At 40.2% G+C, this 24,485-nt stretch overlaps 2 protein-coding genes across 7 annotated transcripts in view; both read right to left on the reverse strand.

Annotated features, from left to right (window-relative positions):
• Window positions 1–24,485, reverse strand: part of ipo11 (importin 11) — a 699,237-nt gene that overhangs the window by 133,498 nt on the left and 541,254 nt on the right. For 4 of the 5 annotated variants that reach the window (XM_041187080.1, XM_041187063.1, XM_041187071.1 and 1 more), the window contains one exon: window positions 5,462–5,557. The exons of the other annotated variant lie outside the window; for it this stretch is intronic. In XM_041187080.1, the coding sequence (XP_041043014.1) occupies window positions 5,462–5,557 (96 nt within the window). The remainder of the gene's footprint in view (window positions 1–5,461; window positions 5,558–24,485) is intronic. 5 annotated transcript variants of the gene reach the window in all.
• LOC121277509 (leucine-rich repeat-containing protein 70-like) lies at window positions 12,478–18,252 on the reverse strand. Of its 2 annotated transcripts, XM_041187110.1 has the most exons (3): window positions 18,063–18,252; window positions 16,457–16,582; window positions 12,478–14,455 (listed from the first exon to the last, which is right to left on the reverse strand). In XM_041187110.1, exon 3 carries the CDS (start codon window positions 14,427–14,429, stop codon window positions 12,603–12,605), a length of 1,827 nt encoding a protein of 608 aa, XP_041043044.1. In that variant the 5' UTR covers window positions 14,430–14,455; window positions 16,457–16,582; window positions 18,063–18,252; the 3' UTR covers window positions 12,478–12,602. The 2 variants fall into 2 exon arrangements, with proteins under 2 accessions (XP_041043044.1, XP_041043041.1); XM_041187107.1 differs by lacking the exon at window positions 16,457–16,582.

Below are 24,485 nucleotides of genomic sequence, written 5' to 3' on the forward strand. Positions count from 1 at the left end.
GTAAATTTCAGAGTAATTTTAAGAATCAATGATACTTCAAAATTTCTTTCTTTTCTAGGTTTAATGTTCATTAAAATAATGCAATATGAATTAGCATCCAGCAATAGTATAGATTAATATTGTAGAATATAGTCCTTTAGTACATCTAGTTCTACAGCACCTTGTGCATTCACCATTGTACAGGAATGAATGCAATATTACTGTGATAAACCTGCCACTTTATTTATGCAATATTAATAAATCACCTTTCCATTCCACACATACCGGCAAATGAAAACCTTCAATTGCTTAACCTATAACTGTTGGCCTGATGTGATGCAGCAAAAGCATTTCCATCATATCTACTGCAGAACATAAACTTTCACTGCACTAATTTTATAAAGCAAGTAAAGTGGAAAATAATGGAAACATTGAACTGACCTCACTTATTCTAAATCTCTACACTCTATTGTTATATATAATCTTTGGGTTAAATGAGAACAGTTTTCATACTTTTGCTTTTGTTAGCCTTGGAGCTCATAACAAACATTAGTGAACAGAGCACTACATACAGTTGTTCTTTGGCTTTATTGAAGGGATAAAAACTAAAATTGAAATCTAGTTATCATAAAGTAACATTTGGTTTATTTATTTAATCAACTTACGTCATGAAGCATTAAAGTGCATCAGGCCCAATGTGCATTACTGTAAACTTCAAAATGCTGATTTTGAAAAAAACAGAACTAAGGTGCACCGTGGCATGGCCTGCACTGGCAGTACAGAGGGAAAGCCACTATAAATTATGCAACGGGATCGGCTCCACTTAATTTGAACAGAATGGAATGATAAGATTGTCTTTTTGGGGCAGTGGGGTGGGAGTGCAGGTCAGAAATTTTTAAGACGCAGCAATCCTAAAGGGCTGCAGCCTATAAATGAAGGAGAGGATATAATGGTGTACAAAAACAAGCTAAACGTTCACAATAATATTGCAGCATTGCTTTCTTTAATGCTATAGAGTTGGAGATCCTGTTGCAGGAGGTGCAATTTGGGACTGAAGACCACTCTATAATAAAAATATAGGTACAAACAGGGAGATCAATGAGGGACTGAAAGCAACTATCCAGGTCTCTCCCACCTGATGCAAATGAGCAAACTCAATCTGGCATGTGACCATTGTTTATACTCTTTCATTATGCCTAAAATGTGTACAGCAATTTTGCGATTACCTCGCTGAGCTCATAATCTAGAGGTCTGGATTAATAATCCACGAATGCAAGTTCAAATCTCATCATGGCAGTTGAAAATTTGAATTCAGCTTTAAGAAGCTGGTCCCAGCCGGTGACCATAAAGTTGTCAGGTTGTTGTAAAAGCCAAATTGGTCGAATGTCGTCCTTTTAGGAAAGAAACCTGTTGTCCTTATACAACTTGGCCTATATGTGACTTGCATTCCACCCTCTAAAGTGGTCTGGCAACATGTGTCAATCCAATACAAATCCTGGACCCCTCCCCAACCCCCACCTGACATAATCATGGGAACATCACAATACATGTGGCAGTAGTTCAGGAAGGGGACCCACAACCACGTTTTCAGGGCAACTAGGGGTGGGCAAAAAATGCTGGCATGGCCACATCCTGTGAATGAATTTTATTAAAAGTTGGACTTCATCTTATTTTTCAGCAGCCATAGTTACATATGTTAGCCCTGTTTTTCTTTCTAATTCATTCATGGGATGTAGGTGTCGCTGGCCAGGCCAACATTTATTGCCCATTCCTAATTGCCCTTGAGAAGGTGGTGGTGAGCCGCCCTTTTGAACTCCTGCAGTCCATGTGGTGTAGGAACACCCACAATGATGATAGGGTAGGAGTTCCAGGATTTTGACCCAGTGACAGTGAATTTCCAAGTCAGGATGATGAGTAGCTTGGAGGGGAACTCCCAGGTGGTGGTGTTCCCTTGCCTGTTGCCCTTATCCTTCTAGATGGTAGCAGTCGTGGGTTTGGAAGGTGCTGTTGAAGGGGCCTTGGTGAGATCCTGCAGTGCATCGTGTAGATGGCACACACTGGTGCTACTGTATGTTGGTGATGGAGGGAATTAATGTTAGTGGATGGGGTGCCAATCAAGCAGGTTGTCTTGTCCTGGATGGTTTCAAGCTTCTTGAGTGTTGTGGGAGCTGTGCTCATCCAGGCAAGTGGAGAGTATTCCATCACACTCCTGACTTGTGCATTGTAGATGGTGGACAGGCTTTTGGGAGTCAGGAAGTGAGTTACTCGCCAAAGATTTCCTAGCCTTTGACCTGCTCTTGTTGCCACAGTATTTATATGGCTAGTCCAGTTCAGTTTCTGGTCAATGGTAACCTCCAGGCTATTGATAGTGGGGAATTCAGCAATGGTAGTGCCATTGAATGTCATGGGGTGATGGTTAGATTCCGTCTTTTTGGAGATGGTCATAGCCTGGCACTTGTGTGACATAAATGTTACTTGCCACTTGTCAGCTCAAGACTGGATACTGGGGCGTGAATGGTGCTGAACATTGTGAAATCATCAGCAAACATTCCCACTTCTGACCTTATGATGGAAAGAAGGTCATTGAAGCAGCTAAATAGGAACTCCTGCAGTCATGTCCTGGAATTGAGATGGTTGACCTCCAACAACCACAACCATCTTCCTTTGTGCTACATATGACTCCAACCAGCAGAGAGTTTTCCCCCTGATTCCCACTGACTCCAGTTTTGCTAGGGCTCTCTGATGTCACACTCAGTCAAATGCTGCTGTTATTCTCTCTCTCCTTCAAATAATGTATGCACTATGGACTGATACATGGCCTCTTCCTGCAAGCAAGCTATTGACTTACTTTTGTGGTCAATTCCTGAACATTAATTGTGCTCAAACTATTTCTGTTCATGAAGGACTTGAGATTAGTAATGAAGAGCCATGATGTAATCCAGAACATCTTAGTTAAAGCATGGCACAGTGTCCAGCTGATGCCTGATATACAGACAGGTCCCAAGGTAGTAATACATGTGGATACCTCAGTTCTTTTACAACTGCAGTTTTGTCCTCTGAAGAACTTATCTTCCTTAACTAAATCATGCATGCTATTGGAATCCGCAAAAGAATTCCCATCCTCTGTTTTGAATGGTGCAATTTATTGGTTGTGGCAACCATTAATTATGAATGTAAACATTGGTAAAGGGAAAAAAACAAAATTAGCAGACTACTGAGTAAAGTCAACTAATGCATTGAGAAAAACATAATTGCAACTACAAAAACGAAACACCTGAATTAGACTCAAACAATAATTTCCCTGTATAAGCCTAATTGAGCAAGCCAGGAGTAAGGATTCATGACATGTTCATTTCATACGGGCTAACTGGACCCTGTGGATGCTGAATCCACCAAAGTAACTAAATTCAGTTAGAACTGCCAATCCTCCTGGAATTAAAGGATAATCTGAATGCACCTCGAGAGTAAAATTATATGGATATTAAGAGTCAGCATCTTGCAAAAAAACATCAATAAAGAAAATAAAACTTGCATTTATATATTGCCTTTCACAGATTCAAAGTGATTTACAACCAAGGTAGGCAATACTGAATTGTAATTAAGTGGAGTGAAGATGTTCCCCAAGCAATGTACCAGTGGAAGCTGTGAACAATTCCACCTATACTCTTCCACCTGCACTCCGCCAGTCTCTGTATCTTTCAATCACACCCATCTACCTGCCTCTACTGCCAAATCACTAACTGGATTGCAGACTGGGATCTGAGTCATGTTTAGTGGGTAGAGAATGGCAGTGGAGTGTGTGGGGAGAGAAAGAAAGAGGGACAGAGAGAGAGAAAGCAGGGAAGAGAGAAAAAGGGGAAGAGAGAAAGCATGAATGAGGAAGGTGAACCTTAACCAATCAAATGATCTGAAGGTAGGAATATTGAAGATTTCAATGTCTTTGGAATGCCTTCAAAACAAGTAACTTTTTAAAGACCTTTCTCTAAGAATTTAATTTAAAACATTGTTTAAAAACAAGAAATACCTACCAAGGTTCCAATTCATCAGTAAATTAGTTTGTGCTATATCATCACTGTTAACCAAAATATAAGGATATGAAATCAATTTAATTAATCAGGCTCGTCCAATCAGCATCCTTACTCTCATTAACTAGCTGATCAATCAAGTGACAGTAGATGGACAGGGTGGGTCAGAACATGAGGTCATGTGAGAATTCCTCCCGGAATATGTTGCAACTGAAGTTGGCAATTGTAAGTCCAACATGGGTCCTCGTTTAACAAAATGTTAATGAGGCTTATACTTGCACCACAATCTCATTTTGTCACCATAAATTGTACACCTGCAGGGTCCCGTAAAATTTATCCGCATATGTGGTTTATTTCCTGGTTTAATGTAACCCTTGCTACAGCACATACCACTGCTGGAACTCTCTTTAAATATACTGTTGCAAAGTTGGAGGAGATCAAAGGGAATAATGCATAGTGGAGACCAACACTGCAGCAACTGTAACAAACAGCAAAGAATTTCTAGGCTGTTTTTTTGTCAAAAACAAAGTCAGTGTCAAGTTTAATACATTTAAATATGTTTCCCAAAAAACATGATCAGCTTAATCACTAATTACACATACTAATTATAGCTAATTGCAGGAATGAGAAATTTAAATACATCAGTAAAGTTACTTAATAAAGTATTTTTATGAAACTTGCAAGATGGTGCAATTGGAAAGTAAAATTAGGCAAAACAGAAATGTTCCCATTTCTGAAAAGGAGTTATGTGCAATGCTGGTGGTGTTCATCCAAGCCTCAATGTCCAACTTAACTCTTAACAAAATTCTGGCAATGTAACCCGGATATCATCACATAGGAATTTATGTTGAGCAAAATTAAAGTGTAACACCTCGAAGAAGCTCCCAAAATTAAAACTTCAAATATGACTAAAACATTAATATCTTCACTCAGTACAAAATATTATTAATCCATTTTAGTCTGAAGATTTTTTTTCAAATGCCATTTCTAGCTTTGTGCAGTGAGTGCAAGTTCAATATAACAGAATAGGCTTTTAGCAGATAGATAACTTAATTACAAGAATCATGAGTAAGAATCAAACTCATTCGAGGCATAATCAATCACTGGGGTGTGCCAAAAACTTGACATACCTAATGCTCACTTGGGATAAATGTGATCACAACAAATTGGCAGATAACCAACCTATATATGAAGCACAGTCTCACCTTACATTTTATGGCATGTCAATTAACAGCCCAGGGCAATAAAGGCATTGACATGTTTTTCATTCAGAGGTTTATATAAATCTTCAATTTGCCTCCTGAGCATTAAATTGGTTTCTTGGATTAGCTATTCCTTATAAAAACTGCCTGTTTTTCATTTCCATTGTATCACAATTTCCAATTAATGCAGTGCAATAAAATAATTTGTTATAATTTGGAATTAATTCATGATCATAGTGAGAACTGCGTACTTACTCTTTATAGGTTCCTGTGTCTGGATCTTCTGACAGGACATCATGCAATGCTTCCACACAAATGTTGATAATGCCACAAAACTTATCTTGAATGACACTGTAAAAGAACAGGAAGCAGCTTAAATTGAGTGATCTCTAAATTGAATGTTTGCAACAGGAAGTCTGCCCTGAAGCAAAACAAAAGGCATTGCTGGGCAAATACTCTCGAATAATTTAAAATACCTTAATAGAAAATAGATCTTGAAATATATGTTTAGTTTATAACAATGATCAATAAATAGTGCAACTCATGTTTCAAGTCTTTTCCCTATAAATTAACAGTTAAAGGTTAACACTATTTATTTAATTTATGAGCACATTCATTGTAAGAACCACCTCTTTTGGAGTTTTTCTTAAATATACAGAGAAAGGCAACACTGCTATATACCATAAAGGTATGAATGTTTGTAATCAAATTTGCAGGCATAATCTCTTAACATTTGTGTTTAGTGTTAAGCCTGTCAAAAAATTAATCTTATACTGAGTAATAGCAATTTAAAGTGTCACAGCAATTAGATAGCTATCATTATCTCTACATTTATTGGCTTACATAAGCTGTGCCCACTGTGCAGGAGGTTATGGCAGAAAAGTACAAGCATCTTGATGCATTCTGACTTCTATCTAAATTATTTTTAATTATGGAAGCAATGAAACCTGAGGATTTGGATAAAAACTTAGTGTCCAAATCCACTTCTTATGGAACAGACCAGCAAATATAATGACAAAAGCCTGTGTACCCATTAAAATAGGACTGTTAATTTATTTTTACAAAAACTAAAACATGTAATTTCCTCCTTCCGTATACAAACAAAAAGCAGCAAGATTGACTGAAAACAAAATTTGACAGGTCAACAACTTGATCCAGATCCAGCCATCCTAACCCCTGAAAAAACAAAATCACAAATGGTTTGAATCAATAACATTCCTTTTCCGCGGACCACCAGTTCATACACAGTCCAGAGGCATTAAAGGAGTGAACCCGTGACAGAGCCATCAGACTGATGGAAATGATCAGGTATATTGTAAATCTCTCACAATCACACACATTCACAACAAATCCCCTTGCAGCCTTTTCCTTCTGGATGTTGACATCAGAAGACTTTGAAACATTTTTCAAATAAAAATGTGCATGGGATGAAAAAACAGGAACACCAACATTTTGTAGTGCTCACAAATGCCTCTTTTTTAAAAGACAGAAGTACATAGACATCAACCAAATTTGGACAAAAAATGGATTTGACAATAATCCAAAATCGACTAGTTTGAATTTCATTCAAGGTTAACGCCCTACTCATTATGGTGACAATATCCACACCATGTTAGAAACGTAACAAAAAGTAGTGCAGAAAAATTCACTTAAAATAAAATCACTTCTGAGTGCAAAGCTAATAAATGCTTAAAAGTTGTTCATTAATAAGGTACCTTGCTTCATACATAAACTTCAAAACACAGTTTTTAAAGTGCTGGACAATATTTTTCAAAACAATCTACAATGCACTGCATAGATCTTTGCAAGGGTAATATCTGAGACACAAATCTTGTCTGAATTTAAACCATTATTTTAAGGTTGTCCAAAAAAGTGCGTTTTTTTTAAAGAAAAAACTGAAGGAAACCAAAGTGATTTAATTGACTGATTTAAACTTTATGAATCCAGAATATTACTGATATGTTAAAAGATAATATTTCAATCAACTGGAAAAATGCATTTTATTTCAACTTGATTTTATGAGTAAGACTGCATTAATACCTGAAGTTGAAAGGCTGCCTAGCAAAATTGTTAAGTGTAGCACTACCTGATCAAACAAGTAGCACTGTAGTGATCCTAGCTTTCCAAAGTTTGGAAAAGATGACCCAAAGTAAAAGTGAGAACAATGCCTTTGATTAGTTGTTGGTTGTAGGACAAGCACAATCAAAATGTAGGGCAGCCACAATCTACATAATGCACTCTGCTTAATTCATATTCATGACATAAATTGCTGGCATCAGCTGGTGTCTACTTTTCTAAGGTCAGAAAGTAATATCAGAATATAAGACAGATTAGAAGAAAACTTTATTGTTTGTAATATAAAAAAGACCATCACTCTGGGATCACTGATGTACTTCAACCAACAACTGCTTTCTCCAGATATTCTGCTTTAAACTTTTGATGTATTCGTCATGGACCAACAAGCAACCATGATGGCATGTTTGATGTCATATTTGATTTGATTGTGTTATGAACCTAAAACCTCAGATGTTCAGTGTCTCACCAGGTGCAATATTCTACTTCTATTTTGATAACTTTAAAATTAATTTTAAATTAAATCGTATATATCATGCTAATTTTTATCCAGTAAAATCTCCAAAAGGAATACACTCTTAAGGCATAATAGCTCTTTCTATCACTTAAATTTCAGACTAAAACATGGAGCATTATTGCAAGTTCACCATTAATATGAATTTTCTAAAATTCATTTTACGGGAAAGGGGCGTCACTGGCTAGTCCAGCATTTATTGACTCACCAATTGCCCTTGAGCAGATGTGGTGAGTTGCCTTCTTGAATCGCTGCAGTCCCTGTGGTGTTCGTACATCCACAGTGCTGTTAGGGAAGGAGTTCCAGGATTTTGACCCAGCTACAATGAAGGAATGGCGATATATTTCCAAGTCAGGATAGTAAATGGCTTGGAAGGTAATTTCCAGGTGTTGGTGTTCCCATGTATCTGCTGCCCTTGTCCTTCTAAATTGTAGCAGTTGTGGGTTTGAAAAGTGCTGCCTAAGGAGCCTTGCTGAGTTCCTACAGTGCATCTTGTAGATGGTACACACTGCTGTCACTGTTTGTCGGTGGTCGAGGGAGTGAATGTTTGTGGAAGGGGTGCCAATCAAGTGGGCTGCTTCAAGTGGGCTTGCCGCCTGGATGGCGGCAAGCTTCTAAGAGTATTGCTGGAGCTGCACTCACCCAGGCAAATGGAGAGTGTTCCATCACAGTCATGATTTGTGCCTTGTAGATGGTGGACAGGCTTTAGGGAGTCAGGAGATGAGTTACTTGCTGCAGGATTCCTAGCCTCTGACCTGCTCTTGTAGCCACACTATTTATATGGTTAGTCCAATTTAGTTTCTGGTCAATGGTAAACCCCAGGATGTTGATAGCGGGGGATTCAGCAATGGCAATGCCATTGAATGTCACGGGGCGATGGTGAGATTCTCTGTTTTTGGAGATGGTCATTGCCTGGCACTTGTGTGGTATGAATGTTACTTGCCACTCGTCAGCCCAAGCCTGGATATTGTCCAGGTTTTGCTGCATTTGGACATGGACTGCTTCAGTACCTGAGGAGTTGCGAATGGTGGTGAACATTGTGCAATCATCAGCTAACATCTCCACTTCTGACCTTATGGTTGAAGGAAGGTCATTGATGAAGCAGCTGTAGATGGTTGGGCCTAGGACACTACCCCGAGGAAGCTCTGCAGTGATGCGCTGGAACTGAGATGATTGACCTCCAAAAACCACAACCATCTTCTTTTGTGCTAGGTAGGTCTCCAACCAGCATAGAGGTTTCCCCCTAATTCCCACTGACTCCAAATTTGCTAGGGCTCCTTGAGGCCATACTCTGTCAAATGCTGCTTTGATGTGGCAGCAGTGGTCAGTACAAAAGAGGACAGCCACCCAGTGCCACAAGAGGATGAATGATCTCCTCCGTTCCACCAGGGTAAGTCATTCTTCTCATCACTCTCACACCCACAGCGATCTCACACCTCAAGGGACACCACTAACTCTCTCACATTTCCATCAGGCTCATATCCTCTGGAGCTTGCGTCCTCATCCTGTCCATGGCTCAATACACCACACAAACATTCCAAGCAGTGCCAGTTGTTTTGCTTTCACACACCCCATCTGTTTTCATGCAGCAGAAGCTGGCTCACAACAGTAGGGATAGGTCTCAGGCCGGGATGGGGAGTGGCCCGTTTTAGGCCCTTCATTCACTTTGAGGAGCATGCCATCGTGCTGCCTCGTGATTGATATGGACTGTGCCTGTGGCGACAGTGAGGTCGGCGGTGAACACCCACATGACGATCCTATCCCTTTCTCAACACAAATGTGACTGCTCTCTTTCCTGCTTTTGATTCTGCTGACATAGACTAATTATCTCTATTTTGACTCTCAGGGAGCTTTGCCAAGCGACCAACACCCTTAGCTTGCCAGCCCCCCAGCTCTGTCCATGTCCTCACCTCCAGCCGAGGGGACTCCTCCTCCAATGAAGAGCTGCAAATAAGCAGACTGGAAGACTTGTCACAGCATTCACCCACACCCTCCACCAGCACAAAGAAACATAACTCATAGGGAGCTAGATCTAGAGCAGGCTCAGGTTCACAACCTGGTGCTTACCGCATGGACACACATCCGCAGCAGGAGGAGGCAGGTTCAGCCCTGCTCCCTGATGCTCGCAGGACTGCTGAGGAAGAGGCATCTGTGAGGTCTGAGTCAGATGACGAGCCTCTGGATTCAGCCTTCCAACTAATCATGCGGGTCAGTACAAGGTTGGGATACAGCAGGCAGAGCTATTGGAAGCCCTCAACAGAGTGGCATGCTAGTCAGAGGTGTGTGTGTCCGCCTGCTCGCTGATGAAATGGTATCCACATGTGCGTGCGCTGAGGTCTCCAGGGGGAGGATGGCAGACACCATGGAGATCCTGGTCCAGCAGAATGCAGAGATGCGCGCAGACCCGCATTCCATCGCAGTAACCATAGCAGAGTTACTGCAGTGGCAATGCAAGAGGGCAACAGGACACCTCGACATCCCCCCAGGTGCTCCTTCCCCTCAAGGAGTCAGGCCGGGGCCCTCGGGAACCTGAAGGGAGGAGTGGCAGCTGGACACCCCAGGTCATCCATTCCGGGTTCTCAGGGGCTGTCCACTCCCTCTGAGTCCCCTTTGCCTGTGACCCCCTCAACCTCATCCTCTGTCACTGCAGAGGGAGCATCTGGCCAAAAGGAGGACAGCCAAAGCAAGCCAGGGCCCTCGAGGCCTCGGCTCTCCAGAGGACCCACACCGAAGTCATCAGAAATAAAAAAGCCAACCATTGCCCAGGCTGTCTCCACCCCTGCTGCAGATGTCAGAGCAGCATTTAGAAGTCTCAGGCGTTCAAAAGTTAAGAAACTTTGATTACAGTTCGTTGCACGGTTGAACACATTTTGTCACTTTACAATCTGAAAATATATTCACTTTCACTGAGTATTTGTAATGGTGCCTTTCAGCTTCATTGACACGTCTCGCGAGTCCTCTCACTGCATTTCCATCAACCCCGCACCCCCCCCCAACCCCCTCCCACCACCACTAGCAGTTCAGCTGTACTAAGTACTAAGTTACTGATTCTGGAGGGGGAAATGTGTGTGTGGCTGGGCCTTTCGTGGCCTTGTGCAAGCCCTTTCCCATGCACGTGGAGTCTCGTCCCACATAATGCTCATCATGTCCTGAGCATTTTCAGTGCTGCCTGCTAGGGTTTGTTTTCAGTTGTCCATCTGAGCTGAGCTGCATCTTCGCCTACCACTGATCAGACTCCCATGCGGCACCTGTTCTCACACACCACAACTCTCATTTCACTTTCGATTTAGCAAGTATGGTAATGCTACAGTTTTTCTTGCACTCTTCCATCCTTTCCCCTCCCCCAGTCACCCATTTCCATTCCCCCATCGCTGTCGACTGCCTTAGCATCACCTTTCACCTTCCCACTGTCACCTACCAGCCACAACACTGTTCTTTTGGGGGCGCCCAGGTGAACGTGAATGTTCACGTTCCCTTCCTTCCCCGAAAATCCCACCCCCATCTACATTAACCTGCCTGACCCCCTCCTTCCCACCCGCAGAGTCTCTGTTTGCATCTGAGTCCCCACCAACCACCCTCACCGTTCCTTCTACCGATACCATCGCAACCTCATCCTCCCACCTCACTCTGCCCTCAGTCATTCTCACCATTCCCTCCTATCAAGCCCACCCTCAGTTTGCTCCCCAGGAGACAGTCATGTACTCAAGAGCCCTCCCGTGCGCATTCACCTGGCCGTCCCCACTCTGGAACCCTTCCCCATATCCCCCCTCTCCCCCCAACTGTCCTTCCCTCAGCCTGAATCCTTCCCCCTCTTGCCCCCACCTTATCCTTCCCCTCTTCAGATTCCTTCCCCCCTCTGGACTACTATCCTTACAGCTTCCTCCCCCCCCCCCCACACCTACCTCCCAGTTGTTGTCTTCTCCCCCATTCCCCCCTCCTCCCCCCATTCTCCATCGTCCCTCCTAACCTCACCTGCCTGGCACCTTCAATCCCCCCCCACCAACCTCGTGCCCCCAACATCTTCATTCCCCCCTCCCAGCCTCACTCCACCACCTCAACCTCACAAGCCCTCCCCTCCAACACACCTTCCTCTCCCAAACAAGGCTGCACCTGCCTCTTCACCCCTTCAATGGTCATCTGTTGCAAGCAGAGCCTCAACAACGACTTTCCACCTTCCTTGAGCTGCTTCGTGGTGGAGCCATGCTCATGAGAATCCACCCAGCATGCAGTGGATGTTCCTCTAGGGTCCCATTGCTGTTGGGCTCCAGCATCTTCAGCTCCTCAGACGTCTGTGATGTGAGCAAGGCCCTGACAGTAAGTCCCAACTTCTGCACATCACACTTGTCAAGGAGTGTTCTGCACTGGTGTGTTTTCCCACCAACATGCTCCAGCGTTTGTGGGGGGTGGATGGTGATTCTGGCGAGCTGGGCTTATAATGATATGCAGGTGCATTACAATGAGGTTCCTGACATCTAATGGTGGGTAACGCGGCCCACCATTGATAGGGAGTGCAGACAATTTCACGACACTGTGAAACCAATTTTTGGCCTCTCATCATACAGTCTGCTCATGCCGCCAAACACACCTAAAACCAGAAGGCACGGAAAATTCCGTTCTGTGTGTTTTTTGGTGCATGTAGATAAAAAAATATGTACTTTAGTAAAAATGTTGTTCTATACAAGAGTTGTTTCCAAGAGGGGTAATTTAATGATACATGCAAACTTTTAAAACACACCTAACTGATCATAAACAGCTATTGTTGTTAAATGTTAAACTTCTATTCAGTATACATCAGAGATATAAACACAATCATAAAACAGTATGTTCAAAAAGAATAACTTGTGCCTGATTAGGAGGGTGTGATATCCTTAGGAGACTGGTCTGGTCCACTTCTGGATTTGCCACAGGTTCTGGAGGAATAACCTGCACTGGGTCAGTCACATAATACCGTGCATATGGATACACACTGTAATACTCTAGAACATGGTCTCCTCCAGCTTCAGCATCCTTGAGTTTCTGGCGCAGCTGATGAACTTTGTATATCAGGATTAAAATTGCTACACATGCCAAGATAAAAAAGGCCAAGAGTATATCAAAGGTTTGGTTCAGCTTTACTAAATTTTGTTCACAGGTTAATAAAGGCTTGATCGACATTGATGCCAAACCTGAACCTGTAAATGTGGTTAAGTTTACAGGTGCATGTTCAATTGGTAGCTGCCCTGATAGCGCATTTGTTAGCTGCTCAGTGTCTTCTTCTGCTACAAGAACTGCATCTTTGAAGTATTGCACTGCTATGGAATTGTGCTCCAGCTTAAAATAAACATTTGGGGTATTTGTTGTCATTGAAGTCAACGCTATGCTAGTAGTTGGAGATCCAATTTTAATATCTACTCCCAAAGGTGCCAAAGTCATATTGCATCTGCTGACCTCATTTACATTGATGTGGTGCAAGGGCTTACCACGTAGTTGGGATGGACTGTGACAACGAATGTTTAATCTAAGTGAGGATGACAATAGCCATCTACGCAAACTGAGCAATTTACAGTTACACTCCCAAGGATTCTCATTCACTATTAAATGATTTAGAGAAGCCAGTGGCCTCAGGACCTCAGGATGCAAATTTTTAAGATGATTATTGGCCAAGTGTAGGACTTTTAAAGTTGCTGCCATTCCTTCAAAAGCAGCTGGTTCAATAAAGGATATATTGTTATGGTCAAGCCGCAAATAAGCTAGATGCAATATTTTAAAAACATCAGAATTAACATGAATTATGCTATTGTTATTTAGAGCTAAATGTATTAAGTTCTTCAGTGCAGAAAAGCCACCTTTTGCTATGGCTTTTATTTTGGCATTACTGAGGTAAAGATATTTGAGACTCCCTAGTCCATTGAATGAATAAGGATGGATTAACTTTATTGGGTTATTGGATAAGTCAAGCCTTTTAAGGACCTTAAGCTGAAAGAAAGTATTTGATGGGATCCATGTCAAGCAGTTGCCCTGCAGATTGAGCAATTCCAGTCGTGTGAGCTGTCTGAATGAGGAATTAGATATCCATGAAATTCTATTGTTAGCCAGATGCAATGTATGAAGACTCATCAAGCCCATGAACATTCCACCACTGAGCACGCTAATGGAGTTTCCTTCGAGTTGCAAGAATTGAAGGGCAGTCAAATCAGAAAACAATCCTCCTGAAATATAAAGAATTTGATTATGTTGTAGGTGTAAAAATCGAAGTTTTGAAAGGCCTCCAAAAGTCCCTGGACTGAAGTGCTGTATCTGATTATTGTTCAAATAAAGGTAGTACAAGTTGATGAGACTAGTAAAAGCTTGAGGATGTATATAGATGAGACTGTTACTATCAAGGAAAAGTGCTAACAGTCTGTTACATCCTTTTAAATCCTTAGATGTTACAATAGAAATATTATTTCTGCTAAGGCAAATCAGTGAAGTGGTCTTTGCGAACTTTTGAGGAACCGATGTTAAACCTAAATTGCAGCATCGAACCAGAGTCCTTGAACAACGCTGACAAACAGAAGGACAAACCAGTGAAAAGCTTCGAGGCATCAGAAGAAGAATGCAAACCAGCAGCTTGACAACGATTAAGTAGCATTTGTTGGTGTTGTAAAATCCATACATTTTCTTGAGTTCTTGTTCTTTATAGCCTATTGTTTCACCAATGTAAAAAGACAATATGTTACCAGGCGCCTAGTTAGAACCACAGAATCATAGAAAAGTTAGAATAGTATCAATTTCACTTCTACCTTATGCCAAAACTATAAAACCATTATTTTATCTGCACTTCACATTTAAAGAGACTTCTTAATTTTTTACTTAATATTTTAACTTTTAAAATTATCTTCTGTCCCTTTTCAGCTAGCAGCAAATGACACCCCACAGTTCCCAGCTGAATAAACGTTCATACCACTCTATCAAGCCACAAGAAAGTGCAAGAACTCCTCTTATTAGATCTCTGGATCACCCAACAATCAAAAATGCATATTCTCAGTAACGCTGCATCAACATATGTAACTTGTCAATAAATTATTTTTCCACTCTTATACTGGTTTCAATTTTTTGACAATTTATCCTTCTACGGCTGCTGGACTAGCTCCAGCCAAATAGGTAAAAAACCTGCACATTTATTTATATAAATGTCTCTCACAAACACAGGGTCTCAAAGCACTTCTCAGCCAATGAAATGCTACTTTGACGTGTAGTCACTGTCATAATGTAAGAAACACAACAGTCAATTTGCACATTGCAAGCTTCCACAGTGTTGTGCTAATGACCAGATAATCTGTTCATGTGATGTAGGTTGAAAGATAAATATGGTCAGGATACTGGGTGCAACTCCCCCTAAACAAACAGAAAGCCTAGGCTAGGGAGTTATTACACCTAAGGGCTGAGCCCACTGCAAAGAATCATACTGCATGGAAGGATGCCATCTGACCTACTGTGTCTTTTATAGTTCCTCCATTACACTAGGGACCAGACTTCAAAAATAATTCTTTGCTGTAAAATGCTTTGGAACATCTTGAGATTATAGGTGCTATATCAATGCAAGTCTTTCCTTATTTTCTTTGAAAGAACCATCCAATTAGTCCCTTTCCGATGCTTTTTCCCTACAGTACTGCACATTACTCTTTTTCAAGTATATTCAATTCCCCTTTGAAACAGCTTACACCACCCTTTCAGCAGATACTCACTGCATAAAAACATTTATATCTCCCCTCTGGTTCTTTTGTCACTGTGCCCTTTGGCTGCAGAACCTCCTACCAATGGAAAGAGTTTCTGCTCCATTACTCATCCGATAACCACAAAAGCACACATGTAGCAGAGGTCAGAGGATAGAGATGAGGAGTAGAAACCCTGGCCAATTTTCTTTTCCCTTTTCTTGCAATGCTGAGGTCAGTTAGTTATCCTACTTGAAATCTGCTAAGTACACACAGACTAAGCAAACAGTTATGGACTCTTCCCGGTTTGTATGGTTCAACATCTAATCCTGAAGCACTGGAGAACCATAACTGTTTTCTATCTCTTTTGGCCAACTTTTGCAAAAATTTTCCAAAATCTATGAAAAAGAACAATGTTAGAATACTGTTTTGAACTAGCAAAGCAAGTATAAATTCAAAGTGCAACCAATGGATTTTATTGGTATCCCTCCTTTGAATATACTGAAAACGATATTGGTTCAAATCCTCTGGTATCTGAATTGTCAGAGATTGGAACTTAAGTTGGGAGATGCATGTCAGGGTCCGGCAGAAGTCCTGGCACATGCACACGCATTGTAATTGCCTGGGAAGTTTAAACTTTTGATGGAGTGATTTCTGTTGCTTGGTACCCTCTGTGAATGCCTCCAACATTGAGCTCAGTATCACAGACTTGGGTAAGATACGTGGAACTTACCTGAATGCTTACCCTGGAAATGTTACGCTGGTTAATACCTGGTCTAACTCAGATTAATCACAACCGAACCGCCTCAATCACTACACCCCAACCTGACCTGAACGTGACCAGATTACCTCTCCATCCAACCAACCCCCACACCTGGCCATCCCACCCACCCGATTACCCCGCTGTCGTGATGACCAACCACAATCCAACTCCCTACTGACTACCCCCTCACTCATTTACTGGGTGTCTTAGGACCTTTGAAAACTCACCTGAATATGGAAGCCACTGTCATGAAAAGGGGGCAAGCCCTGTCTGTCTTTTCTTACTCTTGTTGGTTGCCTTCGTGGGTGTCTGCCTTGACCCTTTGATGCTTCAGCCAGGATCAGAAGCCCCGGCTGAAAAATTGCAAAAAGGTCAGGTTGCAAAAATCTTTGCAGACAGCGTCATGTGTTGTTTCTAGTAATAAATTATAGTGCTCCAAAATGCTTTACATTTATGTTCACATGAAAATATGTATAATATTTAAGATTTAAACTAGTCAAAAGATGATTCCTAAACTTCCCTTCTGCTCTTAAGTAGATAACTGTTAAAAAAAACACTGAAAATTTGAGAAAGGTCTATAACCGAAACACTAACCTGACATTTTTTTTGATGGGTCTGCTGTGTAATTACTGTATTCTGTTTCTAAATATAAGATCTTTTAGACTGTGATTAGATGTCATATTTTAAATATATATTCATTATATTCTTGCATTAAATATTTTCATATCATCTTCTAAAGTATGATGATTACAAATGGCAAGATAGCAATGTAACATGACACCTATTTTCTCAACTGTATTGATTTCACCATAAATACTTAACAGCAAACTGTAACATTTTAACATGGCCCTAAGAACATAGGTTTACAATCCAATTATTAGCCTGATTTGACAACTATAGATTTTGATTGCTGAAATGTCAGTCATTGTAAGTAAGAACTTTTTTGATATGTATTGACAATCTTTTCAGGAGGCAGCAATTATTGGATCTCACTGTTGAGCAAAGTTGCTCTCTGCAAAACAGCTCAATGGACAAACTTAGTTCAATCATTTGCAAACTTTATTATTTTTGCATTGATTTCAGAACAGGATTACAATTAGGTTAATGTATTCAAAAGTGAAGACATTCTATGAATCTATACAGTGAACTAAAATTATATTTTCCGATCCTCAGCATTAAAGAATTAGAAAATCATTTTGCAAGTATCTTCAATATTCAGAACTGGATGTATTTTAAGAAGCACAAAAGGCAGTGAATGCTCAAAACATAAAAAATCTTCTTCTATAGAATGATCTATTTTCCAGCACTTAAAAGCTATGGTAAAAATATAATGACATTTTTAAAATATCTATTAAAATGCTATTTTACAGCAACAGTCCATGTGGGAATTCCATTTCTCCCTTTTTAAACTAATCCCCTTTTCCTACTCTTGCCAATGTTTCCTGACTATTATTTTTCCTTTCCCTCTTGAAGACACTAAATCCTTCCAGGAGCATGGTATCTAAAATTTTCCAACATAAATCTCTGAATGAAGGCCAAGATCAAAAGCGGTGGTCAGGTTTCCACTCTCTAAGCTAAGCTCACAGGATCAATTGTATAGACCTATTGCAGCCCTGGGTTTTTACCTGCCTATTAAAAGATAGATAACTGCAAAGGTCAATGTCAAATATGCTGCTAGGATGGTACTTTATTACCATGTTGCCATGCACATGCTTTGTGTGAGCAAGGTTTGTTTGGAAAAAAACACTGCACGTCGCCATGATTCAACTAACACAATTAAGCTACGAATTTCAAATACTTAAAAAACAGAGGCTTTAAAATACACAGTCTCACCTGACTGAATCAAATGCTGCTTTAGATATAAATGCTTCGTTATCACAAGATTCTGAGAAAATGAGCACGCATCAATTTTAAAAGATAGATTTTGGTTAAAGAACAAAAGATTTCGCTTGCAGGAGGGGAATGGAACATGTCAACTTCAGGAACTGTACACATCCCTTTGGTGAGTAGCTGCAGTTAGGCAGGAACTGACTATTTTTACTGTTCCTCTACAGTGATTGGACATAAAGCATATTTCCATGAAAACAGGAAATGGTGCAACAGGACAAAATCTGATTGTTCACTGAGGATTGCTTCTGGCATGGAAATTTCAGCTTTTTCTGGCCTTCAAAATGCAGAATCTGTTTAAGAATTAATTAGAATTAAGTTGTGCCTGATAATTAACCATCAATGGAGTTGCCCAAAACTCATTAACCTACATTGCTTTACAAGACTTACTTCAAGGTCAGCAGCAAGCACCCTTGCTTCGCCACACTGAAAGCTCTGTGTCAATATAATGAACTTAAATAAAAATTTCAACACCACCAAAATTATAGGTGATTTTAGAAAGTATTTTACATTACTGTAAATGCATATATTGAAGTTAATATTCAGAAATTCATTACATATCACAAATATTCACAGCAAAATGTTGTGCAAAACCAAAATTTAGCCAATTGCAATAATTTATGAATTTTATCTGCAGCATATATTTCCCCTCTGAAGTATGGATGTCCTCCAAAATTCATTACCATCTTTCCCTTGCTTCATGATGATATTTTGAGTGGTGATATGTAACAATGGATCCATCACAGGCCCTTTTGTGGTTAAGACAGGAGTAAACCAAGGTTGCGTCATCGCTCCAACTCTTTTTTTGACCTTCCTTGCTGCCATGCTCAGTCAGAAAGCTTTGATAAAGTCCCTCATAAGAGGTTAGTGTGCAAAATTAAAGCACATGAGATTGGGGGCAATATATTGGCATGGATTGAGAACTGGTTGACAGACAGGAAATAGGGAATAAGAATAAATGGGTCTTTTTCAGAGTGGCATGCAGTGACTAGTGGGGTACCGCAGGGATCAGTGCTTGGGCCCAGCTATTCAGAATATATATCAATGATTTGGATGAGGGAACCAAATATAATATTTCCAAGTTTGCTGTGGTGAGAATGACAGACCTCAACATCAAGGTAGCATTTGACTGAGTGTGGCATCAAGGAGCTCTGGTAAAATTGAAAGCAACTGTTGGAATTACACCTACCACAAAGGAAGATGATTGTGCGTTCTTGAGGTCAGTCACCTCAGTCTTAGGACATCGCTAAGAAATTACTCAGGATAGTGTCCTAGGCCCAGCCATCTCCAGTTGCTTCATCAATAACCTTTCCTCCAATCAAAGTTGGAAGTGGGGATGTTAGCTGATAATCGCACAATGTTCAGCACCATTTGTGATGACTCAAATACTGAAGCAGTCCATGTCCAACGCAACCAGGCCTGGACAACATTATGGTTTGGGTTATAAAAGTGGAAAGTAACATTCGCGCCTCATAAGTGCAAGGGAATGACCATCACCAACACGTGAGAATTTAACCATCGCCCCTTGACGTTAAATGGCATTTTCATCACGGAATCTCCCACAATCAACATCCTGGGGGGTTACCATTGACCAGAAACTGAACTTGACTAGCCATATAAATACTGTGGCTACAGGACCCAGTCAGAGGCTAGGAATTCTGTGGTAACTAACTCACCTCTTGACTCCTCAAGGTCCATCAACAAGGCACAAGGCAGGAGTGTGATGGAATACTCTCCACTTGCCTGGATGGGTACAGCTTCAACAAAGCTCAAGAAGCTCAACACCATCCAGGACAAGGCAGCCAGCTTGATGGGCACCCCATCCACCATCTTCAGCATTCACTCCCTTCACCACCAATGGACAGTGGCAGCAGTGCGTACCATATGCAAGATACACTGGAGCAACTCACCAAGCCTCCTTCAACAGCATCTTCCAAACCAACAACCATTACTACCTGAAAGGGCAATGGCAGCAGACCCATGGAAAACCACCACCTGCAAGTTCCTCTTCAAGTCAGGTGAGTTACTTACCACAGAATTCCTAGCATCTGACTTGGTCCTGTAGCTACCGTATTTATATGGCTGGTCAAGTTCAGTTTCTGGTCAATGGTAACCCCCAAGATGTTGAAAGTGGGGGATTCAGCAATGAAAATGCCATTTACTTGGAACTATATGTCGTTCCTGCACTGTCACTAGATTCGAATCCTGAAACATCCTCTCTAACAGCACTGTGAGTGTACCTGCATCAGATGGATTGCAGCAGTTCAAGGTGGCTCATTAGCATCTTCTCAGGCCAATCAGGGATGAAAATCAAATGATGGCCTAGCTAGCGACATGTACATCCCATGAAACAAAAAATAAAGAGGATTACCCCCCTTCTTTTAAACTGTAGCTGGGAATCTGTTTGCTACCTGGTGCCATTATTATGGCCTTTGCTACATGCAGGAAACAAATGGCTTGATTATTTAACCATTCATTTTTTTTTGGGACCTCATTACATGCAAGGTGGCTGCTGGAGTTACCATAAAAATATTGATTGTAAAGTTGCACGTTCTGTGAACAAAATAAGGCATTATATAAATTTCTTCTTTTCTCATATTGCGAATTCTCAACCTCAACCATGCCAAAGCACTTCCCAGAAATGGGCATTAAAATCTAGAGATAGGGCAAGCTGCTCTTGCACACCCCCAAGGAGCCACTAAGAAAATCATATCAACAAAGCTTGGAAGATTACATGCACATCCTTTGAGACAAAGAAAGGATATGCGAGAACCTAAGAAAATAAGCGCAGGAAGGGGGAGTAAGTAATTCTAACAGCAACAAAAGATAACATGAGATAGCAACGTACAAGCAGATACATCAAAGTCTCATTTGAAGTCAGCTGCAATGTTTCCATCTTAGTACAAACCTGTGTAGCTACTAACTTCCTTGGACAGTAGAATGATAAACAATTTGTTCTACATAAAAAGGGTGGAATATATTTAGTTTCATTCCATTAACAGTCCATCTTATTATTTCAGAGCTACAGAAGAATATAACAGAAATATTTGACTCACTTCAAATATTGGCTGGTCACTATAAACAATGAAGGTGCAATGGTCACTAATTTTCATTTTTCCAAGCTACCTGTGGCTTTTGCTTATTCTCTAGTCAGCTTCAGTTTACAGTAAACAATTAGCTATGAACTCATCAATTAGCAATTTGCTATGAACATTCACTATGACCCAGCTATAAGCAATTCATGCACCAACAGAAACATGAGCAGTAGGTAGGTAACAAGGAAACTTAATTGCATCCATTCCCCCCCCCCATATGACATCATGAAAATAAAAAACCTCTACAGCCAAAGTGCTTTGTAAAGCTTGCATTTGATAATAAAAAACTGCAATTATGGAAAAGTAGAATTTTTAAAACAATAAAAGCATCATGATGTGAATAGCAGCAGTTATTTGCTCATTTGAACTTCTAAGAGTCAAAGTAATCCAAATCTTTTGGTGTACAATTAGCATTTGTTGCTTTGAAATGTTTATTGCATCACAGCAATTTGAACTTTGAGCTTAAACGTTGATATTGCACACTTTCAAAGGATTGTATTTTCAAAGTAAACATGTTTAACAAAAAAAGTTGGCGATACTTGCGAAATATCAACAATCAAAAAACAAGTAACAAATGAGATGATTTTAGAAGCCACTGAAAAAGGAGCCCAAGTAGAACAAAATTCAAGTGATGTGCAAATTAATGATACCAAAGTCAGATGAAGCAGAGTGGACTGAACTCTCTCAAGTGGTGCTTGATTGAGTGATAACAAAACCCATGATTGATGACTGAAAGAGTGGTGATTGAGCAATTTGCTGAGGTCAGGAAAAAAGTCCTAAAATCAAAACTGCATAGCTGATAGCACCAAAGTTTATTGCTTCAGTACAGCAAAATCGTAGGCTACCATTCTGATTGGAAACCACAGGTTTTGTGGGAGATCATTCACAGTCTATCAAAACCATAAAACACAAATAATGATAAATTCTGGATCTGGCAATGATGGTGGTAGCAGACAATATTGATGAAGAGCAAAATAAAACACAAATAGACCAAAGTGTTTAAAGCTGAATTTGCAACACAGAAATCATACTCCTTTTTCAGCATGAAATCAGCCAAACAGAACTAAGTAATCAATTTCTAAGATTTAAGTCGACAAAATAGTCCAAGATTTAATAAAAACAGATGCATTACCAAAAATGACAAATCATTTTAAAACTTAAGTTTTTCAAATTACAGAAGATGGGATAAACAATGGGATAAACTAATATGTGATTTTTGCAAGACTACATAGAGACCGAGGACATGGGAGTTACCTATGTAAGTTTCCAGAGCTGAGGCTGACCAGCCAATTCATGAATTAGTTACTGTCAGACACAAATGAAAATATACATCACATATCACAGCTGGCTATGACTTTCTATTTATAGAAGTTCATTGAATTTGTATTAAAATAATGACACTTGCTTTAAAGATGTTTTGCATTCATTTTCTTTTAACTCCACTGACACAGATTAATTTTGAAGAGCGTGTCTGGACAAACTAGGCCATGTGGCTGCTGTACAGAGACTTATTTGTTGAAGACCATGGCACAAGGAAGATGAAGAGCAGTACTTTGTACTAGAAATTCCCCCAGAACATGGCAGGTTGACCACTTGAATCTTTATTTTTAAACCAATATACATAACTCCTGTCATCTGGAATCATAACAGTAGCACAAATAAAAACACTCTCCTCTGCCAGCCTTGAGGCACTTCTGGTAAACATATAATTAAGAATACATATATACCAAAAGGGAAAACTTGCGAAAATTGACATAGTCCCAAAACAGCTGACATCTTAACTAGTTTACAATACTGACCTTTGACATGAGTTAGGCTTAGTGTATGTGGGAACACTGGCCTGCCATTACTGCTGTAGGCATAGTCAACATCAGTTTTATAGCAGTGCCAAAAGCAAATTAGCAGCAGTGATAAATCATTGAAGTGTGTTGAAGAAATTAGACTTATTTTCTTTGGAGGCTTAATTTCTCCACCATGCCTCACCCCAAAAAAGACATTCTGACACCTGATTTGATGCATTAATTTTACAGTCTATGGAACTGTTGAGTGCAAATCTCAGTATTTTTTAAATGAAATAAAGTACATTATATATCCAATATATCCAACCCTCCAGCCCATTTTATTTCTAAACCATAGCAACTCCACAAGTACAGTGACAAACAAAGCCAATTAATGCATTCAAAGGAACACCACCATATCTCAAAAAGTCAGTATTGAAGAAAACAAACCTCATGCAAGACAACAGGCAGGAATGCTCTAGATAGTTGATACTGAATAAAATAAAATTATTGGAACCACTAAACTTCTCAGTTTGTTTGGTGACTGTAATCTTTCTGGGGATAAAGCATAAATCTGCAATTTCCATCTTTCCGAAATCAATAGTTTGTTTTAAATTTGTATACTAGTTGGTGAACAGATTTTAAAATAGCTAGAGACAACAATCGAGTAGATAACAAGTAAAGTACTTAAACTGTATAGGTGAGGTCTTATAGGGTAGTGGGTAGAGTCCTGCTTCTGAGCCAGAAGTTCCGTGTTAGAGTGCCACACAGGTTTTAATGGCCAAAGAAGATGCATTGATGATGGGGCCAAACAGACTGATTATCAACCTGCAGATCCTTCCAACACACAGCCATGGCAGATGGGAAGAACAGGAGAAATTCCTGGTCAACCATATGATGGAAAGAAAGTTAGCGCCTCTACCAGCAACTATCCTGGCTCCAGATTACAATGTGCATATAAAAGCGCATATTGCCACATCAACTCAGACTCCCTGAATGATCTGTAACACACCACCACCGCTTTTGTTGGAAAAAGCTTTGATTAGAGCACACCACAAATATCATATCTAACTTTCATCAAGGAGAGAAAAAAAAGACATTCAAGCCCTAGAAACAGTGCAGAAAAGGATGGAGAAAATTATTTATTCCTAGATTGTATTTTAGTGGTAGACCTTGAGAAAGGTCTATAAAAATAAGTTTATACAGCATTTTTCATGATCTCAAAACATCAGGATTCTCTTTACAGCCACTCAAACAGCAATGAGGTGCTATCAGTTATAATGTTTTAGAGATGTTAGCTGGTTGAGGAAGATCTCTGTAGTATACTTCAACCCGTGCAATGGAATTATTTACATCCTCAGAGAAGGCAAATGGAACCTTGGCTATTGTTACTAAATATGGTCAAAGCAAAATGAAATTGTATATTTTAACAAATGAATGTTCTTCAAAAAATATGTCTCATATGTTCCTCAATTCATTCTGATAATCAGAACATT

Source organism: Carcharodon carcharias, chromosome 1 (genome assembly GCF_017639515.1).
Source record: "Carcharodon carcharias isolate sCarCar2 chromosome 1, sCarCar2.pri, whole genome shotgun sequence".
Lineage (NCBI taxonomy): Eukaryota > Metazoa > Chordata > Chondrichthyes > Lamniformes > Lamnidae > Carcharodon > Carcharodon carcharias.